The 24,810-nt window shown below is 35.6% G+C and overlaps 1 protein-coding gene across 8 annotated transcripts in view; it reads left to right on the top strand.

Annotated features, from left to right (window-relative positions):
- Nucleotides 1-24,810, top strand: part of KDM6A (lysine demethylase 6A) — a 209,390-nt gene that overhangs the window by 109,737 nt on the left and 74,843 nt on the right. For all 8 annotated transcript variants that reach the window (XM_060137954.1, XM_060137952.1, XM_060137950.1 and 5 more), the window contains exons 5-7: nt 1,613-1,671; nt 10,521-10,641; nt 21,591-21,645. In XM_060137954.1, the coding sequence (XP_059993937.1) occupies nt 1,613-1,671; nt 10,521-10,641; nt 21,591-21,645 (235 nt within the window). The remainder of the gene's footprint in view (nt 1-1,612; nt 1,672-10,520; nt 10,642-21,590; nt 21,646-24,810) is intronic.

The raw sequence follows: 24,810 nt of genomic DNA, 5'->3' as shown, positions 1-24,810 counted from the left end.
GTGTGCGAGCTTCTTATTGCAGTGGCTTCTCTTATTGTGGAGCACGGGCTCTAGGCGCACGGGCTTCAGTAGTTGTGGCTCATGGGCTCTAGAGCGCAGGCTGAGTAATTGTGGTGCACGGGCTTAGTTGCTCCGCGGCATGTGGGATCTTCCCAGACCAGGGATTGAACCCGTGTCCCCTGCATTGGCAGGCGGATTCTTAACCACTGCGCCACCAGGGAAGCCCTAATTGAAGTATAGTTGAATTACAATGTTGTGTTAATTTTTGCTGTATGGCAGAGTGACTCAGTTAATGCATGCATACACACACACACACGAACATACATACATACATACACATACTTTTTTATATTCCTTTCCATTATGGTTTATCCCATGACATTGAATATAGTTCCCTGTGCTATGCAGTAGGACCTTGTTGTCCTTCCATTCTGTATGTAATAGTTTGCACCTACTAACCCCATACTCCCAGTCCACCCCCACCCCCTGCAACCACAAGTCTGTTCTCTATGTCTGTGAGTCTGTTTCTGCTTTGTAGATAGGTTCATTTGTGTCATATTTTAGATTCCACATATAAGTGATGTTATATGGTGTTTGTCTTTCTCTTTCTGACTGACCACTTAGTATGATAATCTCTAGTTGCATCCATGTTGCTGCAAATGACATTTTTATGGCTGAGGAGTATTCCATTGTATATATGTACCACATCTTCTTTATCCTTTCATCTGTCGATGGACATTTAGGTTGTTTCCATGTCTTGACTATTGTGAATAGTGGTGCTATGAACATAGGGGTGCCTGTATTTTTTTGAATTATAGTTTTGTCTGGGTATATGCCCAGGAGTGGGATTGCTGGATCATATGGTAATTCTATTTTTAGTTTTCTGAGGAGCCTCCATACTGTTTTTCATAGTGACTGCACCAACTTAACATTCCCACCAACAGTGTAGGAGGGTTCCCTTCTCTCCACACCCTCTCCAGCATGTGTTATTCGTAGACTTTTTAATGATGGCCATTCTGACTGGCATGAGGTGATACCTAATTGTAGTTTTGATTTGCATTTCGCTAATAATTAGTAATGTTGAGCATCTTTTCATGTGCCTATTGGCCATCTGTATGTGCTGACAGATTTTTTATTTCAGGGCAGGTTTGATTAAAAAGAAACCACAGAATCTGTCCCAGTTGATTGGATTCTGTGCCATCTGTTGACTCATCAGTTATTTTGATGTTTTAAAAATACATTGTAGGGCTTCCCTGGTGGCGCAGTGGTTGAGAGTCCGCCTGCCGATGCAGGAGACATGGGTTCATGCCCCGGTCCGGGAGGATCCCACATGCCGCGGAGCAGCTGGGCCCGTGAGCCATGGCCGCTGGGCCTGCGCATCCGGAGCCTGTGCTCCGCAACAGGAGAGGCCACAGCAGTGAGAGGCCCACGTACTGCAAAAAAAAAACACAAAAAAACCAAAAAAACCCCCAAAACATTGTAACTATATTGTAATGCAGGATAGATTTTTAGTAACATAAAACATCCTGGATACCATATTTTATAGTATTTATAACATATGTATTAGACATAAATGCTTTTCCTAAAAGTCTCTTTTTCCCTTTCTTTCCAGAATGCTGCCTTTTTATATGGTCTTGGTTTGGTCTACTTCCATTACAATGCATTTCAGTGGTAAGTTGACATAAAACTAATAACGCCAGTTGTTTTCAGTAAATGACTTATTTAGTTTGTATTTTTGTGTGTGTGCGTAATAAATACAAAATATTTTAATATCACTAAGCCTACATTTCCCAATAATCTCCTGAAATTATTAGTTTGTTCCTTCAGGGATATTGACCTACCTTAGATTATTAGAAATATATGTGTTCCTAAAAGAATCTGGTATAAGATTCTGATTAAAGACGACTTAGATTAGAAAGCTTTGGGAATTTCTCAGTCACTTGTTATGGACTGGTGGTCCCCAGGTTATTTGAACTGGGGAATGACTCTACTCTCTATTCTCAAGTTGGTAAATGGTCTGTGATGAGCAGTATTTCCTTTTCAGACTTTTAGATATATTGACTGCTCCTTCCCTTCCTCCTTCACCAAAAGACACGCACACACACGAGTGTGCTAATACTTTTCCAATTTCTAGTAACTAGGCACTAGATTATAAACTCTAAATTTTCTCTTCTATAAAATAGGAGTAATGGTACCACCTTCAGAGTCAGACATTAAATATGATAGAAATATATATAAGATTTTATAAACGGTAAAGTATAGGTCCCTGTTACTGTGGCCTTTGCCCCCTTGTTGTCTTTCTGTTTACCAGACAAGACAGTAACATTCTCTAGTGGAAAGAACATAGTTGAAAGATTGGTATTCTGGTCTCAGCACTGCCACTTAGTTTGATGTGTTTCCTCATTTGCGTGTGTGTGTGTTTTAGGTACATTACAGTTACTTGCCTTTTCTACTCTACAGAGTTTTGATGATCAAATGAGATAATGTACATTTTGCAAACTGTAAAGCCCTATGTAGACATTTTTTGAAATATATTCGACTTTGTCAGAGTGCCTTCTATTCTCCATAATTTTAAGCTGAATGGGTGCTGAGAAAGTCCAAAGGAACATTTTGACCAAAGGTTTTAACCCTGTCATATACCTGTTGGGCATCCTGGATATTTATTACAGAGCTTTTAAATATGCATTGGCAATGATTTGATGTGGTTTCTCTAAAGATGAAACTTAAGACATGAATGACTTTTCCCAGATGCCTTTTCTTTCCCGTTTGCTTTTGGTCCTGTTGGGTTTTGATCATCTATGGAAGCACTGCATTGTTAGAGAACACCTGTGTCGATAGAGTATTATAATCATTCAAATCACTCATTTTCTTTGTAAACAAAGCTATAATTGATCTTTATAAAGAAGCTTTGTAATATTTTTCTTTTAAATTATCCATCGTTGTAGAGCAAGCCTAAATTTAAGCCTCCTAACTTCATAGCCAGTGTATCATATGTAAAATCAAGAGTAGATTAGGACTGTTTTAAAATCTCTTTACTTTCTTGAAGATGCTATTCATAGAATTCACAATTCGAAACTTTTAGTACCAGAGTGGTCTTAAGAGATAACTTAGTTTTTTTCCCTTAATTTTATAGACGTAGAAAACAAGGGGTGTGTATGTGTGTGTAACTCAGTATTATATAACTGTTTAATTGGTGGCAGAAGCAAACTTATGCTCAGATTTCCCAGTCTAATTATTTTGTCTGTTGTAGTCTGTCCCCAAGTTTGAAGATTGATTGGTGGTTATTTTTTAACCAGTATTTGTAATTGTTCTCCTGGGCACATTGGTAAAATCTTTATGGCCAGCCAGAAATAATTTAGATGAAACTCAAGGCAAGGAACTCTGCAGTTTAGAAATGAACATGTATACCTCACACCAGTTAATTTTCACCTACCTGTGATAACTTGTGAACTCCCTGTAGATTGAAGATACAAGCATAAGATCAGTAGTGAGGTGAAGCCATCATCAGTTGAAAATTGGATTGCATTAAAAAGTATGTGACCATGTCAAGTTAGGGGGCTTGTAGTGTGGAAAATTATATCTTTTGATTCCTTATCTACATATGATTTCTGTGTCCTTCAGTTGGCTTAAGAAATGAAACTGAAATGATATAAGAATGATGCAATGTGTGAATTAGTAAGTGCCTTCTGTTCTGTTGATCCTGTCCTGGTTACCACCATTTTCTCATGTCTTGAGTTTCAGCTCTAGCTGCTCCCTAAAATGACATACCTCACACCCTCTCTTAATCCATCATGGATGTGTGTTTCCTGTCTTGCTGGTCAAATGTTCTTTCACAAACTCTGTGCCCCAATTTTTGCTTTCACTTATCTTGCTATTTCTTGAACAGCCACAAAACTAGGAGGCATGGAGTAGGTGCTTGGTGAGAGTTTTAGAGTATAGCCTTAACGGATAGGAACTTCCTTAGGTTAAAACTATACTTGTGTTTTATTTGGTTTTACTTATAGGTGGCTATTAATTTCTGGGAACAGACCCACCTCCACCCCCAACACATACTAAGTTCTTTGGGATTTGTTGAAAAAATATTTCCAGAGAAGAGTGTGGTATGCCTTTTTTGTATTGTTAGCTCAGAATGTTCCATCTCTTGTACATTTATAATTTAAGTAGAATTTAATATTTGTAAATGGTGTCTGTTGTTATTTAATTAGATTAAGTATTCGAGAATAATGTGTGCAACCACCATGTGTGTTGGGGTTGGTGATGGCGACTTAATAAATTATTAAGAGCAATTTTATTAACTGGTTTTATTTGTTAACCTGTTTGTCTTGTTTCTTGCCATATTATGCTCCCCCGCCCCCTTTTTGGGGGGTGAGTTGATTTTATTGTTAGCCTCTGGATGAGTTCAGTTATTTGGTCAGTTTTTCCAGTTTCAATTTCAGCCTCTTAGAGGAGCCCATGTCAGAAAGTAGTAGAGCAACTGTTACATCCTCACTGGATTTATCATAATTATTTAATTTTACTATTATCATACACAGTAATCTGTGACCAAACTTAAAATAAATATAAGGAGAAAGGAAGACATAGAAGCCCATAGTAAAATGCATGCAGCAGAGAGCTAGAACCAGTATCTATAAAGCTGTTCCTTTCCATGTGCATGAGTGCATGCCCATGCCTTCACTTGTTCTTCTTCATGAGGGTGGCATATTGCTAAGGGTACCTTGAACTGAGCTTTTCCTTGCCTTTGTAGTAAGAAAACTATATCCTTGGGTGAAAGGAATTGAAATATGTACAGTAATAAAGTATTATAACTTACAGCCATATTTCTTAATATACCTCCCTGAAAATCCCTATCATTCCTCTCTCTCTAGCCTATAACCTTTTGTATTCCCATTGATCAATATCAGAATGGTCTTATAGTGGCAAACCTAAGAGCTACATAATTCTGTGCCAGAGGCATAGGATTTTGGAAATTAGCTTCCCAAATCTAATTGATAAGCCCTGGTAAGGAAATGTAGTGATTATTATCATGTTGACATCAGCAAGGAGTAGGGTAATGAGATGGAGGTGAGTTTAAAAAGACAGAAATGTTAACACATTACAAGGGAACTTTCTCCAGGACTCATTTCCCTAGTGTGTACGAATTACAAGTGTTCTTAGGGGTGTAGGAATCTCTGCTCTCCTTGTAAAATCACTGCTTTGGGTGCAAACATAAACTTAAGGTAGTTTGAGATAACCACCATTGATCCTGAGGCTTGTTTAGCATGGAGTCTGGCAAAAACTTAATATTTAATATATGTTTTTGAGCTATCATTTTGCAAACTAATGCTCTTAGATCAAAAGTTTTTTTCTATTAAAATAAAACTTCACGTTAACATATGTTGAGTTTATTCTGTTCGCTGCTGTTTTGAAGAAAATAGCAGATAACTAAGGCAGTTTTGGTAAAGTTATGCTTACCAGTGACACACAGATTGCCAGAGAGAATTTGGAAGGGTTTGGATTGATTAAACTTCAGGGAAATTATGAATAAAAACATAAAGTTTACAATAGGGGTGGGAAGAAAACATCCCACTGTCCACAGTGATGAAATGAAGATGGCTGGAGAGGGCAAAAGAACCAGGAGGTAATATATTAGCAAATGTCAATGTGAATAGCCTAGTGTATGATACTTCTAACTTATCCTCACATTTAAGGTCCTCTCTGTTTCAACCTCAGATGATCTTTCTAGACTTATTGTTCCCCTAAATATATTCTTTGTGTCAGACACTACTGTATTAACATTTCCCTGAAAATGTCTTGAGCATTTTTTTACCTGCAAGTTGGTTTGTGCCATTTACTCTTTGGTCTGCCTTCTCCTTCCATCTCCACTTTAAAACTCTTACCTTACCTTACCTTACCTGTCTCTTTGAGTTCTTAATCAAATCTATTTGTCTCATTTAGAAGGAACCTCTAAATTTCCAAAAATATATATATGTGTGTATAGAAGTGTGTATATCTGTTGTGTATATATGTTATTACTGATTTAGAGCTAGAATATGCTCCATTTTATTAGTATGAAAATTTATGGAATTAGTTCCTTTATCTCTTCAGATATCCCTGAGGGAACTCTCTGGACTCAGCATTATTAGCTTCAGAGAACTTAAAGTTTTATTATGTCTCTTTTCAAATGTACTAAAACTGTGCTAGGATGTTTAGTTAATATCATTATTTTTCTATAGTTTGGTAAAGTTCTAAAGGAGGCTTTTAAAAAAATGGCTCTAGAAATCTTATTAAAAATGACCATTGTTTTAAAATATATTCAGCATGTGTGTGTTTTTTGCAGGTAGTGCTATTGAAGTTATCATTTCCTTTTAAAACTTGTTAACAATGGCAAACATTAATTGCAAAAAATTTTAAACTGAAAATTGATAGAAATAATTTTGGTGATATAAAAACATTCTTTAGATTTTAAGGAAATGCATGGATACTCAAGCATAGCAATATGCACTTGTTTAAAATTTCAGTAGAGACTGTGCTTTAATATTTGAAAACTATAAACCTTTCCAGGTATTGTATCATTAAAAGTATTTTGTCATTTTAGGTAGCCATTTTTCATGTTCTAAAATTGTCTCTCAGTCAGAATACTGACGTCAGCAGAATTTGTATGTGTTGGTGGTTTAGTCTAACTTCTGCTACACAGATCATGTTCTGGCTACATGTGGTTTGGTGAGATATGAATGCATTAAAATGATGACCAAAATTAGAATGTAGTCTGAGTGGTACCTGTCTTCTCCACACACTATCCCCCTCCTAACACATAAACACATTCTTTTTTCCTTCCCAACCCCAAGGGGTAGATGCAACACATAGGAGAAAAAGATGGTAAGAGTTTAGAAAAGCAAGTGAAAATGAACTTGCATCTATTTTGTTAGCTGAGGAGAACTGATCAGTAAAGAGACTCCGGAGCATCCCTTCCCACCCCCTCAACAAGAAGTCCAGTCAGTTAATTATAAAGAGTGATGACATCAGTAAACATATATTAAACATTTTCCCATAATGTCTAGAGTATTTAAAAAATAAGAGGAATGTAAACCTCAAGGAATAGACTACTTGGAAAAACTAGAGACAGCACACTGACAGGTAAAGAGTAAAATGATTTGATTATAGAGTGGACCTAACTGCTGGTTAACATTAAGCAAAAAATAGTTGATGTTGAGTTTGGGTGGTGAGTCTTAAAGGTAATAGTGGATTTAGAGTGAAGCAGAAGAATGAAAATATTCCAGGTCAGGAGACCATCCTGAGGAGAAGCCGTGAAGCCAAGAGGGCCAGTATTTGCATGAAGAAATTCCTAAGATATGCCAGCTCACAGCGGAGGAGGAGCAATGTTAGGACATGGCTGGCAATGGGTATAACTGCTCACAAACCTTAAATGCTACATGGAGATTTGACTTGAAAGAGTATCATGGTTAGAGTATCATGGTTAGTAGGCAATCACAGGAGCCACATATTTTAGGAAGCATAGGCAAGCCAGAGGAGAGGAGAGCAAGGGAAGTCTTTAAGGAGACTATTTCAGTTATCTGATAATGAGATATTGAAGATTGAGTCTGCAAGTATTGAATTTGAGGGAAACTTTGAAACAACCTGGAGAACTTGATGAATAGATATATATTGTCCTCCCTTGTCATGGGCACTTTTAGTAGTCCTTAAAGAGCAGGCACAGTGTAGCCCAGACTAGTTTATTGTAATATGTATTTTTGCTGGTAGGTTAATAATTTTTTAAAAGAAATTTCCAGTGTGTTAACACGTGTAGAGAACTTTGTAAAATAACCTGTGTTTTTTGTACTTGTGTGACATTGTGAACTAAGTGGATAAGAACTAAAGGCACAGAAACTGAGACAATAGGAAATATTTCTCCTGTGGGGTTGTTATTGATGATCTGTTTTCCTTCTTCCCATTCGCATACATCCTTCCTTAGACTGTTTTTCTTCCTATCTTCTTTTTCTCCTTTATTCCATCTTTCCTTTGCTATCTTCCACCACTTCCATTCTTTTTCTTTCATGTATTTGACTCAGGCCTGCCTGTCCGCCCCCCCCCCCCGCCCCTGTTAGTTTTGTTTGTTTAAATTTTTATTGGAGTATAGTTGATTTACAAGGTTGAGTTAATTTCAGGTATACAGCAAACTAAATCAGTTATACATATACCTATATCCACTCTTCCTTGCCTGGGTTAATTGGCATGTGTGGACATTGCTTAGTTCTGACCCATTCCATAGGAGTTCTCTGACCCATTTCGTAAGGTAAGGTTAATTAGGACTTTATGAAACATTATCCTCAATTTTTATTATTATAAAATGTAACATACTTAAAGAAAATTAAACAAACATAAGTATACATCTTTACATGTTATTTATAAAATAAACATTCATAACTATCACTTGGGTCGAGAAATAAAAAATTGCTATCATCCCAGAAGCTTCCAAAAGCCCCTGCATACCGTTTCCCAGTCACATCTTATCTTTTAATTGACATCATTTATTGCTGCAGTTGTTCTCTTCCTAACCTTTTTTATGCCCCTCCCCCAACATGTGTGTGTTGTATTCCCCCCGCCCCCCCACACATTCACACACACCTGTGCACACAATCTGTTCTGTTAGAAGGTGGCGCTCTAGACATGACCAAGAGAATATAGAGGCTGAAGCTGCACCTCCTCTTATTAGAAAGGTTTGAGAAAAGTACAGAGAACTTCTTAGCAGTATGCCGATGAGTATCTTCAAGTCTGATTGAGAGAAATAGGAAGTCACCTTTGAATGAGAAAGGTAATTTACACGAATTCTTTCTTATCAGGCCTTTGACTCCCCTCTGCTGTCTATACACACACTAAATAATAAAACACATACACAGCCCCACCCATTTGAAATGCCATCTTAACACATAGATGCCAAGTTCCTCTTCAGGAAAAAAGTATTTAGCCAGATGTAAAGGTATCTGATGCTCCTTACAGTAAATATTACTTTTTAGAACCCTTAATTTTATAATAAATATATAATCACACAGGTTTTTTGGGGGGGAAATAGATAATATACAAGTCAAAACAAAGTTACTTAAAGACATAGGGCATGTTGTTTTGCTCTATTTTGTGGTATATATTTTGAACTTTTATAAAAAAGATTGACTTTCGTTTTGGAATTGTCTAAGATTCTAAGTAACCTCCTTTAAGATTAAATAGAAGTAGAGAATAGTTGATAAAAAGCTTTGCAAAGAATATATTAGCTGTACTTGGGATAAGCCTTAAATCATGTAGAGAGATTTAAAATGATGCCTAAAATACTGTTATACCTGATACTATAGTTTTCAAAATTCAAAGTAGATGTTTTTCTTTGTCATAATTTTAATTCATTTTTGAGTACATAGTACATTCATGTGATCAGATTAAGTGATATAAAAATGTATTCAGTGAAAAGTGTACCTTCCTCATCCTTGTATATGTTCTACTGGTAATTAAGACTTTTTATGAAAGATAAAATGTGAATTTGGGGCAAAGATGGACTGATAGACATAAAGTGACATATAGTAGAACAGAGAGCCCAGAAACAGACCAAGACGTTTGATATGGACATTTGATTTAGGACAGTGTGGCACTGTAGAGCTGTGGTAAGGAGGGTCTTTTCTACAGGTGATGTAGGGGGTACTGGATATCTGTATTGAAAAAAATGAAAACTGACCCCTACCTCACATCATATAAAAAATAAGGTACAGATGGATTGTAAACCTAAATATGAAAGATAGAAATATAAAGTTTTAAAAAAAAGACTTCATTTTATGGAGTAGACTAGAGACAGGATTAATCTCTCCTCCCTTAAAAACAAAACTATCTGCCCCACCCCTCTCTCCCCTAGGAAATTCCAGAAACAGTGAAATCAGTTATTTACACTGACAATTAAGCCATAAAATATTACTTGAAGGGACTTCTCTGGTGGCGCAATGGTTAAGAATCCACCTGCCAATGCAGGGGACGTGGGTTCGATCCCTGGTCCGGGAAGATCCCACATGCCGCGGAGCCACTAAGCCTGTGCGCCACAACTACTGGGCCTGTGCTCTAGAGCCCGTGAGCCACAACTACTGAGCCCATGTGCCACAAGTACTGAAGCCCGTGCACCTAGAGCCTGTGCTCTGCAACAAGAGAAGCCACCACAATGAGAAGCCCGTGCACTGCAACGAAGAGTAGCTCCCACTCGCTGCACCTAGAGAAAGCTCGTGTGCAGCAACAAAGACCCAATGCAACCAGAAAAAAAAAATTTGAATAATTGAGAGTAAATTCAACTGATCTTCTTTTTCTCCTTTTATATTACACACATTCAAGTACATAAAAGACCCAGGCACCCCTTCCTAGTCTTTTTTTTGTTAAAGCTATTCATTCACATCTTTTTTTATAAAACTGGCATTTCCTATAAAACAGAATTGCATAAAAGAGAAGTTTTACTGTTCTACCAAGCAAAAATTCATGTAAGTGTTAAAAAGTAAAGATATCTTATGTCTATGTTCTTTCAGGGCAATTAAAGCATTTCAGGAGGTGCTTTATGTTGATCCCAGCTTTTGTCGAGCCAAGGAAATTCATTTACGGCTTGGTCTTATGTTCAAAGTGAACACAGACTATGAGTCTAGTTTAAAGGTAGGTTGTTGGGTTTTTTCTGAGATACAATGTTTCATTTTTGTGGGGTCTTTGGGGGGGTTGTTAAATATTAGAACATTGAGAAATGTTGGAATTTATATGGTACTTCAAAAGAAAATTTGAAAATTTAGATGAAAGAACTGTTTATCAGCTATGAACTGGAAGATACATAAGTTTGGGTTTCTAATTATATCATTAAACTTTTTTTTTTTGAGTTTTAATTGTGGTGTGTTATCAGGAAAGGGTGAAGGTTTCAGTCTCAATTTGGACATCTGAATCACTCTGCCATTAGTGATTGGCAACCATAGAGGTCAGAAGCAGCTGCTTAATGATTCTGTATCTGTGACCCCATCATTGACTGTTTACTTGTATGGGTCTCACTAGAAATCTCTCCACCTCTACCAGCAAAGCACGTCTCATATCTTAAATATAAAAACGTGTGTTCTTTGCTAGTCATTTGAACTGCTGGTTTGTGAGTATAAACATTGTTGGGCAAAATAACATTGTTGGTTAAATATTTTACTTTCTATAGAATTTAACATTTCTCAAGTTTTTCATTTAGTTTCTTGTGCTGTCTATGCCATCACTTTAGGTCTTACTGGGCTTTTCACGAAGATAGTGCTTCCCTGCTCGACAAAAGTATTGCTTTTTAAAAGGATTAGAAGTTCTAGGAAAAGCTTAAATTTTTGTGAATATATGACTATTTATAATGGTTGCCATGTTCTAAATATCTCCGTTGCAGATTATCTTCATTCTGAAGGGTCAGGAGGGAGATAAACAATGACTTTACAGTAGGTTGTAGTTTGAATTCACTAGTAAGGAACTACTGAAATAAAAAAATAAATAAATAAATAAAACTGTATTTAAGAGTGCCTAATTGTTCTAGAGTTTTAAAGTAGACAGTTTTGCAAATACTGTTTCTATCTTTCATGAGTTTATAAAGAACAATGCTGATGGTACGAAAGAGAGGTATACAGTCCAAAACACTAAAATAAGTAGACTGTGAAAGTATTCAGATCACACAGTTCTCAGAGGTAAGTGAAATTTGACAAATAGGCCCTAGGGCAAATGTAAGTAATGTGGAGACTAAGGGCTGGCCTAGAAGTTATCAATTTTCCTCAAGTTTAGAGCAGCATGTCTCAAACTATATGTTCACATGTGAGTGGCCTTGAAATGGAAAATAAGTTCAGATATGCCACCTTGCATATTTTGACCTCCTCTTGGACATTCACAGTGTATACTAGCAAACCAGACTCTTAAAATGCTTATAATACAAAGTCAAGTTATTAGAGCTTTTTACAGAACTGTCACAATATGGTTATTGTGTGTTGCAAAAGTGTAAGTGTTGCTCAGGAAATATATTTGAGTGGAAAAAAGTAATGAGATTTGTCCCAAATTATGGAATGTAGCTATCTCTGAATATCAGTACAGTGGTACCTTAAACAATTCTATGGATGCAAAACTCTCTTTCCATGAAGGTGGCAATATTTAAAATCCCCTTTAATTAGGGGAAACAGTGTTGAGAAGTGTTCCATGGCTAATTCAAAGTGTTCTTGCTTACTATTGTTCAACAGAAACCTTCCTGTATACAACTTTTAATTTGTTCAGGCGTAAAGACTAACAAACTTTCAAGTCATAGCGATTTTAGCAAGATTGCCTTAAGTAAGTGCAGTCTTTTGGTTTGGGGCCTTTCTTCCATTTATTTAAAATACTTGATACCATTCTGATGTTTGTTTCATTTCCATGAACATAGAAAAGAATTTCAGGAGTCCTTGATATTTCTCTTCCCCATAATGAGATTTCATTTGATTTTTATCTCATCTTGACATTGGCTTTTTAAGGCTTCTCTCTCCAGTATTCCTTGTCTATTTTCAGGAGAATTTTAGGCATGAACATATGTAGTTGAAGAGGAGGTATTTCAGTATATTACTGTAAGTGCTTAGCATTTAGTGTAAGTGAAGGTAGGAATCAGAAGGAATGATATGCCCCATTCCCCTTAGGTAGCCTTCAGTTTTTCTACAGTGGACTGGCTAGTACTTTACCTTTATGGATAGATGTGGAGCCTCTGGTGACTTTTCCACTACATGAAGTTGTTTCCTAGCACAGTGTATTGGTATAGATGCTATGGGCTGCAACCTCAGAAACCTCCCAACTGAAGCTGGTTAAAATGGCAAAAAAAAGTAGCTCATATAATGTAAAGTCCAGCCTTCAGGATTGGTTGATTCAGCCGATCCAGTGTTTCACTAAGGATTCATTTTCTTCTCTGTTCTGTGTTGGCTTTTTTTTTTTTTTTTTTTTTGCGGTACACAGGCCCCTCACTGTTGTGGCCTCTCGCGTTGTGGAGCACAGGCTCCTGATGCGCAGGCTCAGCGGCCATGGCTCATGGGCCCAGCCGCTCCGCAGCATGTGGGATCCTCCCGGACCGGGGCACGAACCCGTGTCCCCTGCATCGGCAGGCGGACTCTCAACCACTGTGCCACCAGGGAAGCCCCTGTGTTGGCTTATTCTTAAGGCTGGTTGCCAGGTACACAGTGAGATGATTTCTTTTTCAGTGTCTCATAAAGAAAAGCACCTATACCACTACTAGTGGCATAGGTGCTTAGTATAGTGCTGGCATATAGTAAGTGCTCAGTAAATACCTGATTTATCATGTTATAGAGGAGAAAGATCCTGACTTCCTGTTGATCTTTTCAAGAATATTTCACTTTGCATCTCATTGGCCAGAATTAGACCACGTGGCTATTCTCAGTGATTCCTTATCAAAGGTGTGATTATTCTTAGACCAGTTATGCCCAGTTTTTGAACAGAGCTTGATTTCCTAAATACACTGTTCCTGTCTAATAGAGAGAGAGGGGTGGGTAAAAAGAGTATTTTGGTATGGGAGTGGTGCATACAATCTGTCCATTACAGATCTGGTCTTCTCTGCCTCATTTCCTTTCCCTCTGGGATGGAGAGATACAACATATACAGTATGTTTTAGATGGTAAAATATTTAAATAAAATACAGTTTATTTTCATAATAGATTCCTTCTTTTCACCCACACATGAAATGCATTCCAGGGCCTCCTGTTTTATTTCTATCTCTGGTAATAACTTTTCTCCCAAAATGTATTTCTGAAGCAGATTCATTCTGTTTTGGTACTGTGTAAACAGCTCTCAGAGCAGGTAAATTGGGTTTTAAAATTTGACCCTGCCAGTAAACTAATTGTGTGACTTTGGGCAAGATGCCTAACTTTTCTGATCCTCTTTGTGTCTGTAGAACTGGAATAACTGTACCTACTCCACAAGATTGTTAAAAGATTAAATAATATATATATCGAAGTATCTGACAAATAAGTTTTTTCAGCCCTTCTTTCTTAGTTCTCAGTTTATCTACCATATCTAAAACTCCTCTAATTTGGGGCCTAGTATAGATATTGTTTGTGTGAAATCCATTTTCCCGTCCTAGAATTGAATACTTGTATTTTTGTCACCCTGCCCATCCTCAGAAATGTGAAGTTAATGCCCAGCTTACTTTTCAATCAGATGGTGTTATTTTTCCATTAAATTGGACAATAAAGATTTCATGTGTTTAGTTGAGTGGTGGAGGTACCAATTCTTAATTTATTAACTAGTTTAGTACTATCTGAGCCAGAGTCCATTTCAGGGTGACATTTCTACATGATATTTTGTTGTTTTTCTTTCCTGCTTCAGATAATATCCCCCCAGGTGGGATTGGTTGCCTGTTTACCTCCATATAATTCAGAATTTTGTTTTATTACTTTTTAATGATATTAATGATAATTGCTTACATTTGTTATGTATTTGAGGCAGTGTGCTATCATTACTTCAGTAAAAGCACACCAATTTTGACAAGTAGTTTTATATAATGCCTCTAAGTTTTACTCCCTGGCAGACTATTAAAATTATTTCCCTCATATGAAGCTAATATATGCAAAATAATATGTGATAACACCCATACTTCAGTTAATGCCAATGCATCTATTTAATTTAATGAAGATTATTAAAAATGTCTTCCTAATATTTACATATTTAAGTTTCCCTAAAATATGTCAGCATTAGAACTTTCTTGGATTTTTAAAGGTAAAGAGGGTGGCTTTTTTATGGGAACTTGTGGATAGTTGGCTGGGATACCAATGTAAGTCCTCTTATAATTTGATATTTGAAGATGATAAGTGCTGATTGAAGGGATTAATATGAAAGGGTTAGGAAGATGAGAATTACTAATACAAGAGATGATTCTAAGGAAATGGGTTAAACTCAAATGAGACTTGTGTGTTAGCTTGGCATTTTACCAGGTGCTTAGTGTTTCCTGAATGGATAGATTAATGAAATGGAAGAGGCTATAAAATTACAAAATGCCTCATAGGATTGGCTGGAAACGTTGGGGAGAAAAAAAAAGGCTGATTTTATTTGTCATCTCTTAACAGAATTTTTTTCTACACAAACTGACAGTGCAGTTTTCTCTAGATGCCCCCTGTTCACCAGTTCATTCAGCCACCAGTCATGAAATTTCTGAGTGAAATAGCATTTCCACTTTTAATTTTTTTTACACTTTTCTCTAGAAAACTACATTTCCAGGTATCTGATTTAATCTCATATCCTTTATATAGACTCAGGAATTTTATTGTCATATTTTTTTATGCCGAGATATTAAGGCAGAAAGAATAAGTAAAGGCATCAGATGATATGTACTTCCTTTTAGAAACCACTTTTGGAATCTGTGAAATGCCTCGTCTTTTATTATTTTATTCATTAATGTGTTTGTTTCATTTAATTAAGATACTTTGAACTCTATGTATTATAAAAATACTTGCTGAGAATTTGAATACTAGCTATTAAATTAATTTTAACCAGGCCTTAAGTTTCTAAGATATCTGTAATATTTTTTGTTGTTGAAGCTTTAACAGCATATTTTTATTAGTTCAGTTGTCTAAAGATAATAAAAGTTGCTATTATTTCACCAAACCCACTCCTGCACTGTTTCCTTCATGATGTTCAATAGATTAACTCTGCCAGCTGGCTTTTTGAAAATTCGAGGCTTTTAAAAATTTTTAATTTTTTATTTAGGTATAATTGACATACAACTTTGAGTAAGTTTAATGTGTGTGTATAATGTGTTGATTTGATACATTTATATATTGCAAAATAAACATTACCATAGCATTAGCTAACACCTCTACCATGTCACATTATTATCTTTTTTTTTTTTGGTGAGAACAATTAAGATCTGTCTCTTAGCAACTTTGAAGTTTATAGTACAGTATTGTTGACTGTAATCTCTATGCTGTGCATTAGATCTAGTTATCTACTACTTACACATTTGTACCTTAAAATATCACCACCCCAATTCCCACTTTGGCAATGGAACTTGGTTTCACCTGAGTGTAATGTCCCTGTTCCTTTTGGCAGAGGATGGTTACTGCTGTTTATTTTGTCTTTTGTCCATTTTTCCTCACTTGTGGACAGAAATCTTTTCCCTGATGTTTCCTTTTTCTGCTGTTCATCAACTTATACTTTACCTTTTAATCTTTTCTAGATATTATCTGGTATGAGGTGATCTGCTAATTGGTTTATCTAACCACTTAATAATGCTTTCTCCACTTCACTCTGCCTGCCCACAATTGTTTTTTCATTTGTTATTTATTTCTGCCCTGAGTTCTATTACATACCTTCAAGTGTGAAGTAGTGTAAATAGCTGAAGTACTTCAGTTCCTCAAATACATGTTTGAAAAGGACATGACTGCTCATAGATGTGCAGTAACCATCCTCTCTGATGTTGAGGGGTTGCGATGAGTCCAGGTTTCCCGTGTCAGGTTTCTCTCCTCAAATACATTTTAACTACAAGAAGTTGTTTCTAATCAAAAAGCATTTTTTGGTGTTTACTGATAACTACTTAAATTTGTGGTTGTAAATATTTGATCTTCAAATGCAGCTTTATGAAGCATTCAGTGTATCCAGTGTCACTTTTTTTTTTAAAGGTTACGTTCCAAAATAGCATTTTACAATTGCAAATTGTTACATTATCCCCTTTATAAAATATGTTATGTTTGCTTTGTATTTGTTATTTGTGTACATATTAGTCTTATTTTGATATGAACACAAATTGTACACTAGATTTAAAGAACTTGAAAATTAAGTCAGTACATATTCTGATCATTTGTGTACACAGATTAGACATATACTAGAACCAGTGTTTTAGAATTTCTAATCGGTTGCATACCTGTACTTTTATAAAATGTGGTAGAAAGGAGGAATTGGGAGATTAGGTAGGACCCAGTTACAGGAAGAAAGGTGAGCAAGATCTGTAGAATAAATGGGTTCTCATAGGATGGCTGCATGGATGCATGGATAGAAGGTAACACATCCTAGAGGTCTTAAGGAGTTTTAATAAAGGAGTTAATTTATTAACAGATTCAGTGTGGGTAGAGATTCCCCATTTATTGGCTTGAATCAGTTTTCTGTTAACTAAAGTATGGGATAAAGAAAGTAGCAGCAGGTTTTGGGATTAGAACGTGAAAAGCCTCCGAATGGAGATGGGTCATTTGGGAGTTTATCGAGTTGGAGGTACCTGAGGGATATCAGATATTGGTATAGACAAGTATAAGTTTGGAGCTGAAAAGAAGGGCTAGAAATAAGATTTTGAACATCTTCAGTATAGAATGTCTTTTGTCTTACTTTTTTGTTAAAGAAAGTCTTGGAAGAGACCAGATTGGTAAACTTGAAAAGAAGGAGCCTCTTTTGAGTCATGATTGCCAGGATCCATTAACTATTAGTCATTGGTGCAGTAGAGTCCTTCCTTGAAACTCTTGTAATAATCTTGTATTACAAAGAGAATGGAAGAACTGAGTTTGAGGGCTTTGAGAGAATCTCCATCAGATCAGCTTGGCCAGGCATCGTGGCTCATAAACGTTACCAGAACTTAATCAGTTTTAGTTCTGTATCTTATTTTCAGAGACTAAATCCCTAAAGTAAGTACCATCACATCCTAAGGCATTTCCCTAGTTTCATTCATTTATCATAGACTATTAGTTTTAGGAATTAAGTTTGTTGGTTTTAAATCATACTTTCAAAATTGTGGCGATCTGTAAAAATGAAAAAGAAAAAAATAATTTGCCTTTGACCTTCAAGAGTGCCTGACACCTTCCCTTCTCCCACTTAAACCGTCCATAAAACCCTGTTTCATAAGGGCTGTGTACACATAAGTCGTTTCCTCAGCCTGAAGGACCTCTTTTCTTCCCTCAGCTATATCTTTTGGAGTCTGCTATGGAACTGTCTTTTAAGCTTCTATTAGGACATTAATTTCAGTGAGCCTTTTATTCAATTGCGTAGATGCATAGCCATAACAGAGTGCCTGGCGTAGAGTAAAAACCGGTTGCCAACATTTTATTCCTAAAAAGCTGTGTCTGCTTTAATTGAATATAGACAGCAGTATTGACTACACATACCTTGTCTACATAGACTGAAGTAAGGCTTTGGGGGGTAAGCACACAATTCACAAGTTTTAAATATTGGCATTTAACCCTGACTGTGCACTGGGATAATTTGTGGAAGCTTTAATCTGGTTCACAGGGTGTGATCCCCAACCCACTGAATCAGAAAATCCAAGATTGGATATGGAATTCAAACATTGCTCCATATTAATAATTTATGCATACAACCATAATTTGTCAATTATGAAAAGTTATCTCATTGCTTGTCTTCAGAGTTGGGAATACAGTTGGAGGGTTCTACAGTTGAAAAGATTGTGAGATAATCACAGACTATATAACTAGAAGTAAAACTCTTTAAAGGGAAATAAAGTCTTGAAACTCAAGTTTTGTGTGTTAATTACATCAATATAGATTTCCCCCTCCAGATAGAAATCAAGTTCCTTAGTGTATAGAAAGCGAAATACTATAAAGTTATTTTGAAATACTGAACAAGTCAAAACCTTTTAAAGAGAAAGTGACTTTGGTGATAAAGATGTCAACAGAAATTGTAATGAATTGAATGAACCTTGTACTAAATTGGACCAGAAGTGCTATTAAAAGGAAATCACTGTTAACATTAGGAAAAATAAAGTCTTAGGTAAATCTTTTTGCTTGGAAATTAATTTTCTATAGAATGCTTTCTGCCTTGAGGTTTGTATATAGTCTTTGAACTGCAGAAGCCTCTACTGCGTAGTAAGTCTTATTTCACACAGCAGTAGTCAGTTTCAGTACTGCAATATTTCGGTGTGAGGTACAGTTATTTCCTAGCTCTTTCTGTTGGTTGCAGCGATGGGTGCTAGATATTTTACCATGGCATCTTCAAGGTTTGGGGCTGATTATCATAGTTGATAGTTATTTCTCCTGGTTTATATGTTAAAGATACATCTATTTTGCATCCGGTTTAGATACTGGAAATGAAACTGCGAAGTCATGCCATCCCCACCCTAGTCCCTCATCTCCCTTTAGTTTACTGAAAGGTGTGTCAGTGGTTTTCTTTATGTGGGGTGGTTTTGTGTGGCTGTTCTTAGTTTCTTAAACTTAAGTAGTTATTCTGTAAGTTCTTTCATTCTCACAGGCCTGTTTTTGAATATGTACTCTTTTGCTGAGTTAATTTTTAGACATCATTGTGGTTTGGAAATGTTTAATATTTCATGATATTTTGGGTTTGAAATGGTGCGTCAGTGACTTCATTGCTGATTTTAAGATTGATTGATAATTATATAAAACATGGTCCAGAACTACTTCTGCCAGTTTTCGCTGCAGGACCTTGAATATTGATAGATGAAATGTAGATTGGGCAGTTCGAATTATGCATCTCTGCTCTTTGTGGGATTTCAGTGAAATAGCAAAACTAAAATACTGCCATCTTAAAGGGTGTTTTTTTGCAGGTCAGTTTGTATCCTTTGGCTCAGCTAGGAAAGGTCTGTCTTCTTTTATCTAAATATTAATTTATGCTGGCAGGATAGATTAGGCTTAGAAATGTAGTACAGTCTGAATGTGTGGCTTCTGTGCCTCTTTTTGTCTAGAGGAAAACAACTGGTTATAAAGCGTGCTTTGCTTTCATAGTACTCACTTTTTAAAATAGTCTGTTTTCTATTGCTATGGTAGCACACTAAAAGGATGTTTGAGGACATACAATCTGCTTTGTAGGCCAGGGGAAAATAAAAGCAGTTCTAGAAGTGTTCAGATGTTGGATTTTTTTTTCATTCGGTCAATCACGGCAAATAATTTTTCACTCTTGGTTTGTTGATCATTGTGTCCCTAGTATCTGCATTGTCCTAAGGACATTATAGGGCCTTGAAGTATTTGTTGAATGGATTAAATATTTAACATTTAAGGGTCATAGTCATTTAGTTAGTAGCTTGCCCATTCAGAATATTACAACCCTTAAATGTTAAGAGTACTGCAAATGTAGGCTAGCCTAATTATGCAAGCACATAACAGACATTCGTGAATGAATGTAATAACTACTGATTCATACCAAATTATGCCTTCTAATTTTTCTTTCATTGTAACACTTGGTAGCTGACATTAGTTTATTTTTGTTAATTGAGGGTTCTAGTTGACCAAGTGCAGTTTTGTTGGTTCTGTTCTGAAATACAGTACTAAAAGCTTGCTGATGATGATTCCTCTTGATAAGAAAGTTTTGATAAAGAAAGTTCTTTTTGGGCTTATATCTAGAAGTTGTCGTTGTACATATCAATTTTCAGTTTATCCAGCAGTTAAAAAAATATAACTCTTTAGGCATTTGGATTGTGGATAGGAGTGGTAATTTTTAGAAAATGGTGTATACTTTGGCTTTTGATTACTTTTAATGGTAAAAATTTGTGGAGACTCAGAAAATTTGAATATACATTTCTGGAAATATTTTTTAGAAGAGTTCAAAGAGATTTACCTTTTTTTAAATTTTAAATATTTTATACCATTTCTATTACTTGTATGCCTTCTCTTAGTTTAGATAGCAGATTTAATGTTGATACACTAGATGCCAGATGGCGTCCAGTGTTCTTGATGATGATTTGTATTCTTATAAGTGTTACACCTAGAGTTTGACATGTATTTTGGGGGGGGCAGGCTTATATGACATTATTACAAGTGGATGCTGTAAATTATTAGTGGTTTATTATTGCCTACACATATAATAGCATGTACGTTCTAAAAGGATAATTGCATTTCATTTCTGTTGGTTGCAAGGATGGATGGGTGCTAGATATTTTACTATGGCATCTTCAGGTTTGGGGGTTGATGATCATAGTTGATAGTTATTTCTGCTGATTTATGTCTTAATAGGTACATCTATTTTGCATCTGGTTTAGATACTAGAAATGAAACTATGAGGTCATGCCATCCCCACCCTACTCCCTCATCTCCCTTTAGTTTGCTGAAATGTGTATCAGTGGTTTTCTTTATGTGCATTGGTTTTGTGTGGCTATTTGATGCATTCTTTGTGGTACTTCAGATACTTTTAAAAGACACTAAATACAGTAATTATTGAAGAATCAGTAAGGGCAGATAGTTTTACCCTTTATGATAATTCTCATAGTCATTTTTTTAAAAAACATTCACATCATTTTGAGATAGTGGTATTTAATACATTAATGCCATTGAACTTTTACTTTCAGTTTTTAAAATAATGATGTTTTCTATTTGATGTGTTCTATACCTAATACTTCCTATTTACTAGAAGACTTAAAAACCTGATTCTTTTTCCATATAAACAAAATTTATGTAGGATAACTTGATATCAAGTTAATTCTTACCCCAATTCTCCATTCTCAACTGTTTGAAGAAAATATTCAGCAACATGTTTGTTGCCAGCAGTAAATGTTCAAGGTAATGCTAGTTGGTTGTCTAGTATGTTTTATTTGCATAGCATAGTTTCATTATTATATTAGACCTTATATACCTGAAGATTATTTTAAAATACATTTATATGATTGAATTTAGTGTATTAATTTTCTCACTCTCTTCTTGCAGCATTTTCAGTTAGCTTTGGTTGACTGTAATCCCTGCACTTTGTCCAATGCTGAAAGTAAGTATTATTAAGTACCATAGTTCTCTGCATGCGTTCAGATCACTTCATGGCAAATAATAGTAATAATAATAATAGTCATAAATCCTGTGTAATTTTTTTCCCTAGAATTGTTGAATCTAACTGTATTTGTTGCCATGGCTACTTGTACAAATGGAACATGTGAGACCAGTTATTATGAGCAGCAGCCTGTGTCTAAAATAGATATGCCAGTGAACTGAGTTGTTGAATTAAATTATCTGTGCTAGTGAACAAGATTGATTATTTGTGTATTAATTACATTGTAGATGACTTGGGGGGATTAAAAACAGGGTTTGCCAATCTTTTAGGAAAACAGAGTATACAAAGATTCTTAAGTGTTAGCTCACTGATTCGGGCTTTGTGGTATTAAAATTATTGGTAATTATGAAGATATACTTTGACTTTCTATTATAGTTTTAAGCATCACACATAAAAATTGAGGTGAGATTTTTCAGTTAATTAAAAAAGAATGTGTGAAGCATGTTCTGATACAGTGGTTTTCTTTAGACATTTATTTTCTGCTTCTATGTATGTTTCTTTCCAAAAGCAGATTGGGTTGATTATGATGTGTTTATCAATATGTATGTGTTGGCATATTTATTTAGTGTACTTTAAGGTAGCCAATAAAAGTTTAAAGAATATGCATTGGATTCAAGCTGGATTTCTTTAAAACTTTCTTACTTGAACAATAAAATTTATAATTAAAATGTATGAAAAATTGAGTCATTCTTCATGAAAATTTCAGATCAGTCAAAAGATTCTAGGTTTTACAGAGTCAGTATTTTGCTGTAAGTGACTTCATTTTTTAACCATATAGAAAGGAGTTTAGTGAAGAGAAGTCTCAGTGGTAAAAACGCCCCCAAATGATTGAATCAGTGAAAAGAACGGTAGAAATTTGAATATAACTTGCATATAACATGAATTAAGACATAGTGTGGATTAAATCATTATCTAGACCAGACTAATTATCTCATAATTCTACTAAACGTGATTTTCTGAGAAAACTTAAAAGAATTCTATTTTCTTTAAATGAAACTCAGGATTTAGTACTGATCAGTGTATTTCCAGAACAAATGGTGGGAAGGTAACAAATGCAGCAATATTTTAGTTTCTAAGATGAGGATAAATTAGAAAAAGGGTTTAACTCATTGATACATTAATTTATAAAATGTTAATTTTTTATACTTTATCCTTAATTATATATCCAGGTTATATAAACCATCTAGAATATAAACCCTTAAAATCCTTTTTAAATTAATTTATGGGAATAAGAAAAAAATCTGATTTTCATTTAATTGATTGTAGCTAGTGCCTAAAAACTAACTTTCATATGTACTTGTCAGTTTGAATGATAACCTTAGAGGGACGTCACATAAATTTCAAACTAATAAATTTTGTAAATCCTCATTTTATTCTACTCTGTTGAAGTTAAATCTTACTTGTAGATCATTGCTCCTGAAGGAAAACACCTATGTAGAATGAGTACCACAGGGCAGATCTTGTTGAATTTGAAGAGGACAGTTGATTTGGGTAGTTTATTTTTTTATTTTTTTGCGGTACGCGGGCTTCTCACTGTTGTGGCCTCTCCCATTGCGGAGCACAGGCTCCGGACGCGCAGGCTCAGCGGCCATGGCTCACGGGCGCAGCCGCTCCGCGGCATGTGGGATCTTCCCGGACCGGGGCACGAACCCGCGTCCCCTGCATCGGCAGGCGGACTCTCAACCACTGTGCCACCAGGGAAGCCCTGGGTAGTTTATTTTTGACAATCAACATGGCTACTTGATAACCATGGTAATAATGGCTGATGTCTCACAGAGCACTAGCAAACACAGACTACTTAATTTGAGCTAGATATTATTACTGTGTAAACATCAGGCTCTTTATTATCTTTGTAAAACTTATTTCTCTTCAAATTTTTTATATCATTACCTATTTAGATATGCCACAGACGTTGACTGTTTTTTGAAATCTTCCATGTTACTTTGTCGTGCTACAAAGTTCAGAAGATTTTAGAAAGTAAAGTGAGCTTTAAAAAAAGTCTGTATGAGATTTCTGTTTTATGGCACAATTCATTTATGCAATTAAAGAAAATAAGTAGATTCACTTGCCTCTTCTAGAGCTATTTAAGAGGGGTTAATTACAGTTTGTGTTTTGAAAGTAGAATCATGGTGATGTGAGACTTCTCATTATATGATTGCCCCTTGGGATAAAATTGTTCCTTCTAGATTTAATTAATTCTATTAATTCTAAAAATAATGTATTAATTTCTGAGAAAAGTTTAATTTCAGAACGTTTTATGGCAATATTTGTTAAAAATTTCTACCTCTAATTGAGACTTGCCAAGCGGAGCTTTTTCTTAGTTGTATGGTTATGTTCCACTTTGAAGAGGACTTTTAAGAATTTAAATATAGATTGGTTTTCATACCACAAAAGATGATACTGGATTTAGTAACTCATGGGATAGGAAAGCCCTTGCTGAGCCTGGAGGAAGTTTGGGATGGTAATAGAATGCCACCGTGCTGCTGATCTTTTCTTCCATGTGACCTTTCCATGTCACCTTTGTTAGAGGAGTAGGAAGATTCAGGGGAGAAGGGCATAGATTTTCCATCTCTTCCTCATTCTCTTAACCTGTAACCTGGTCTCCCTCTAATGATGTAGTGAGGTGAGATGGACTGGAACTCTCAAGGGAGCTGTGTTGGAAAAGGGGACTAGGAAATAAGAAAACCCCTGAAACAGATATAGGTAAAGGGGATATTTATATCTGTAGAACTTTTATTATTATTTTTATGTGCTTTTCACAAAATGTTGGTTTTCAACTTTTAAAGGTGATGTTTTTATTTTGCCTCATTTCTGATTATTTAATATACGATATTTAATGATTATATATGGAGAGGGCAGTACTTTACTATTGATCCAAAAATGTTGTTTGATATTAAAGTTCATTATATATTTTGTTTTGGTGTTTATGCTTATTTACTTCAGCTGTTCCCAGGTGCTGGTCTAGGAACAGGTATCAGAATCCCTTGCAGAACTAAATAAAAAGGCACTTTTCCAGGCCTTGCCTGGGATCATTGAATATAATCTCAGGGATCTCTATTTTTAGTAAGCCTCCCAGGTGACTCTTACAGTTATGGGAGTCAGTGA

The sequence above is a fragment of the Lagenorhynchus albirostris genome, chromosome X, assembly GCF_949774975.1.
Source record: "Lagenorhynchus albirostris chromosome X, mLagAlb1.1, whole genome shotgun sequence".
Classification (NCBI taxonomy): domain Eukaryota; kingdom Metazoa; phylum Chordata; class Mammalia; order Artiodactyla; family Delphinidae; genus Lagenorhynchus; species Lagenorhynchus albirostris.
This window is presented reverse-complemented; position numbering and strand designations above follow the sequence as displayed.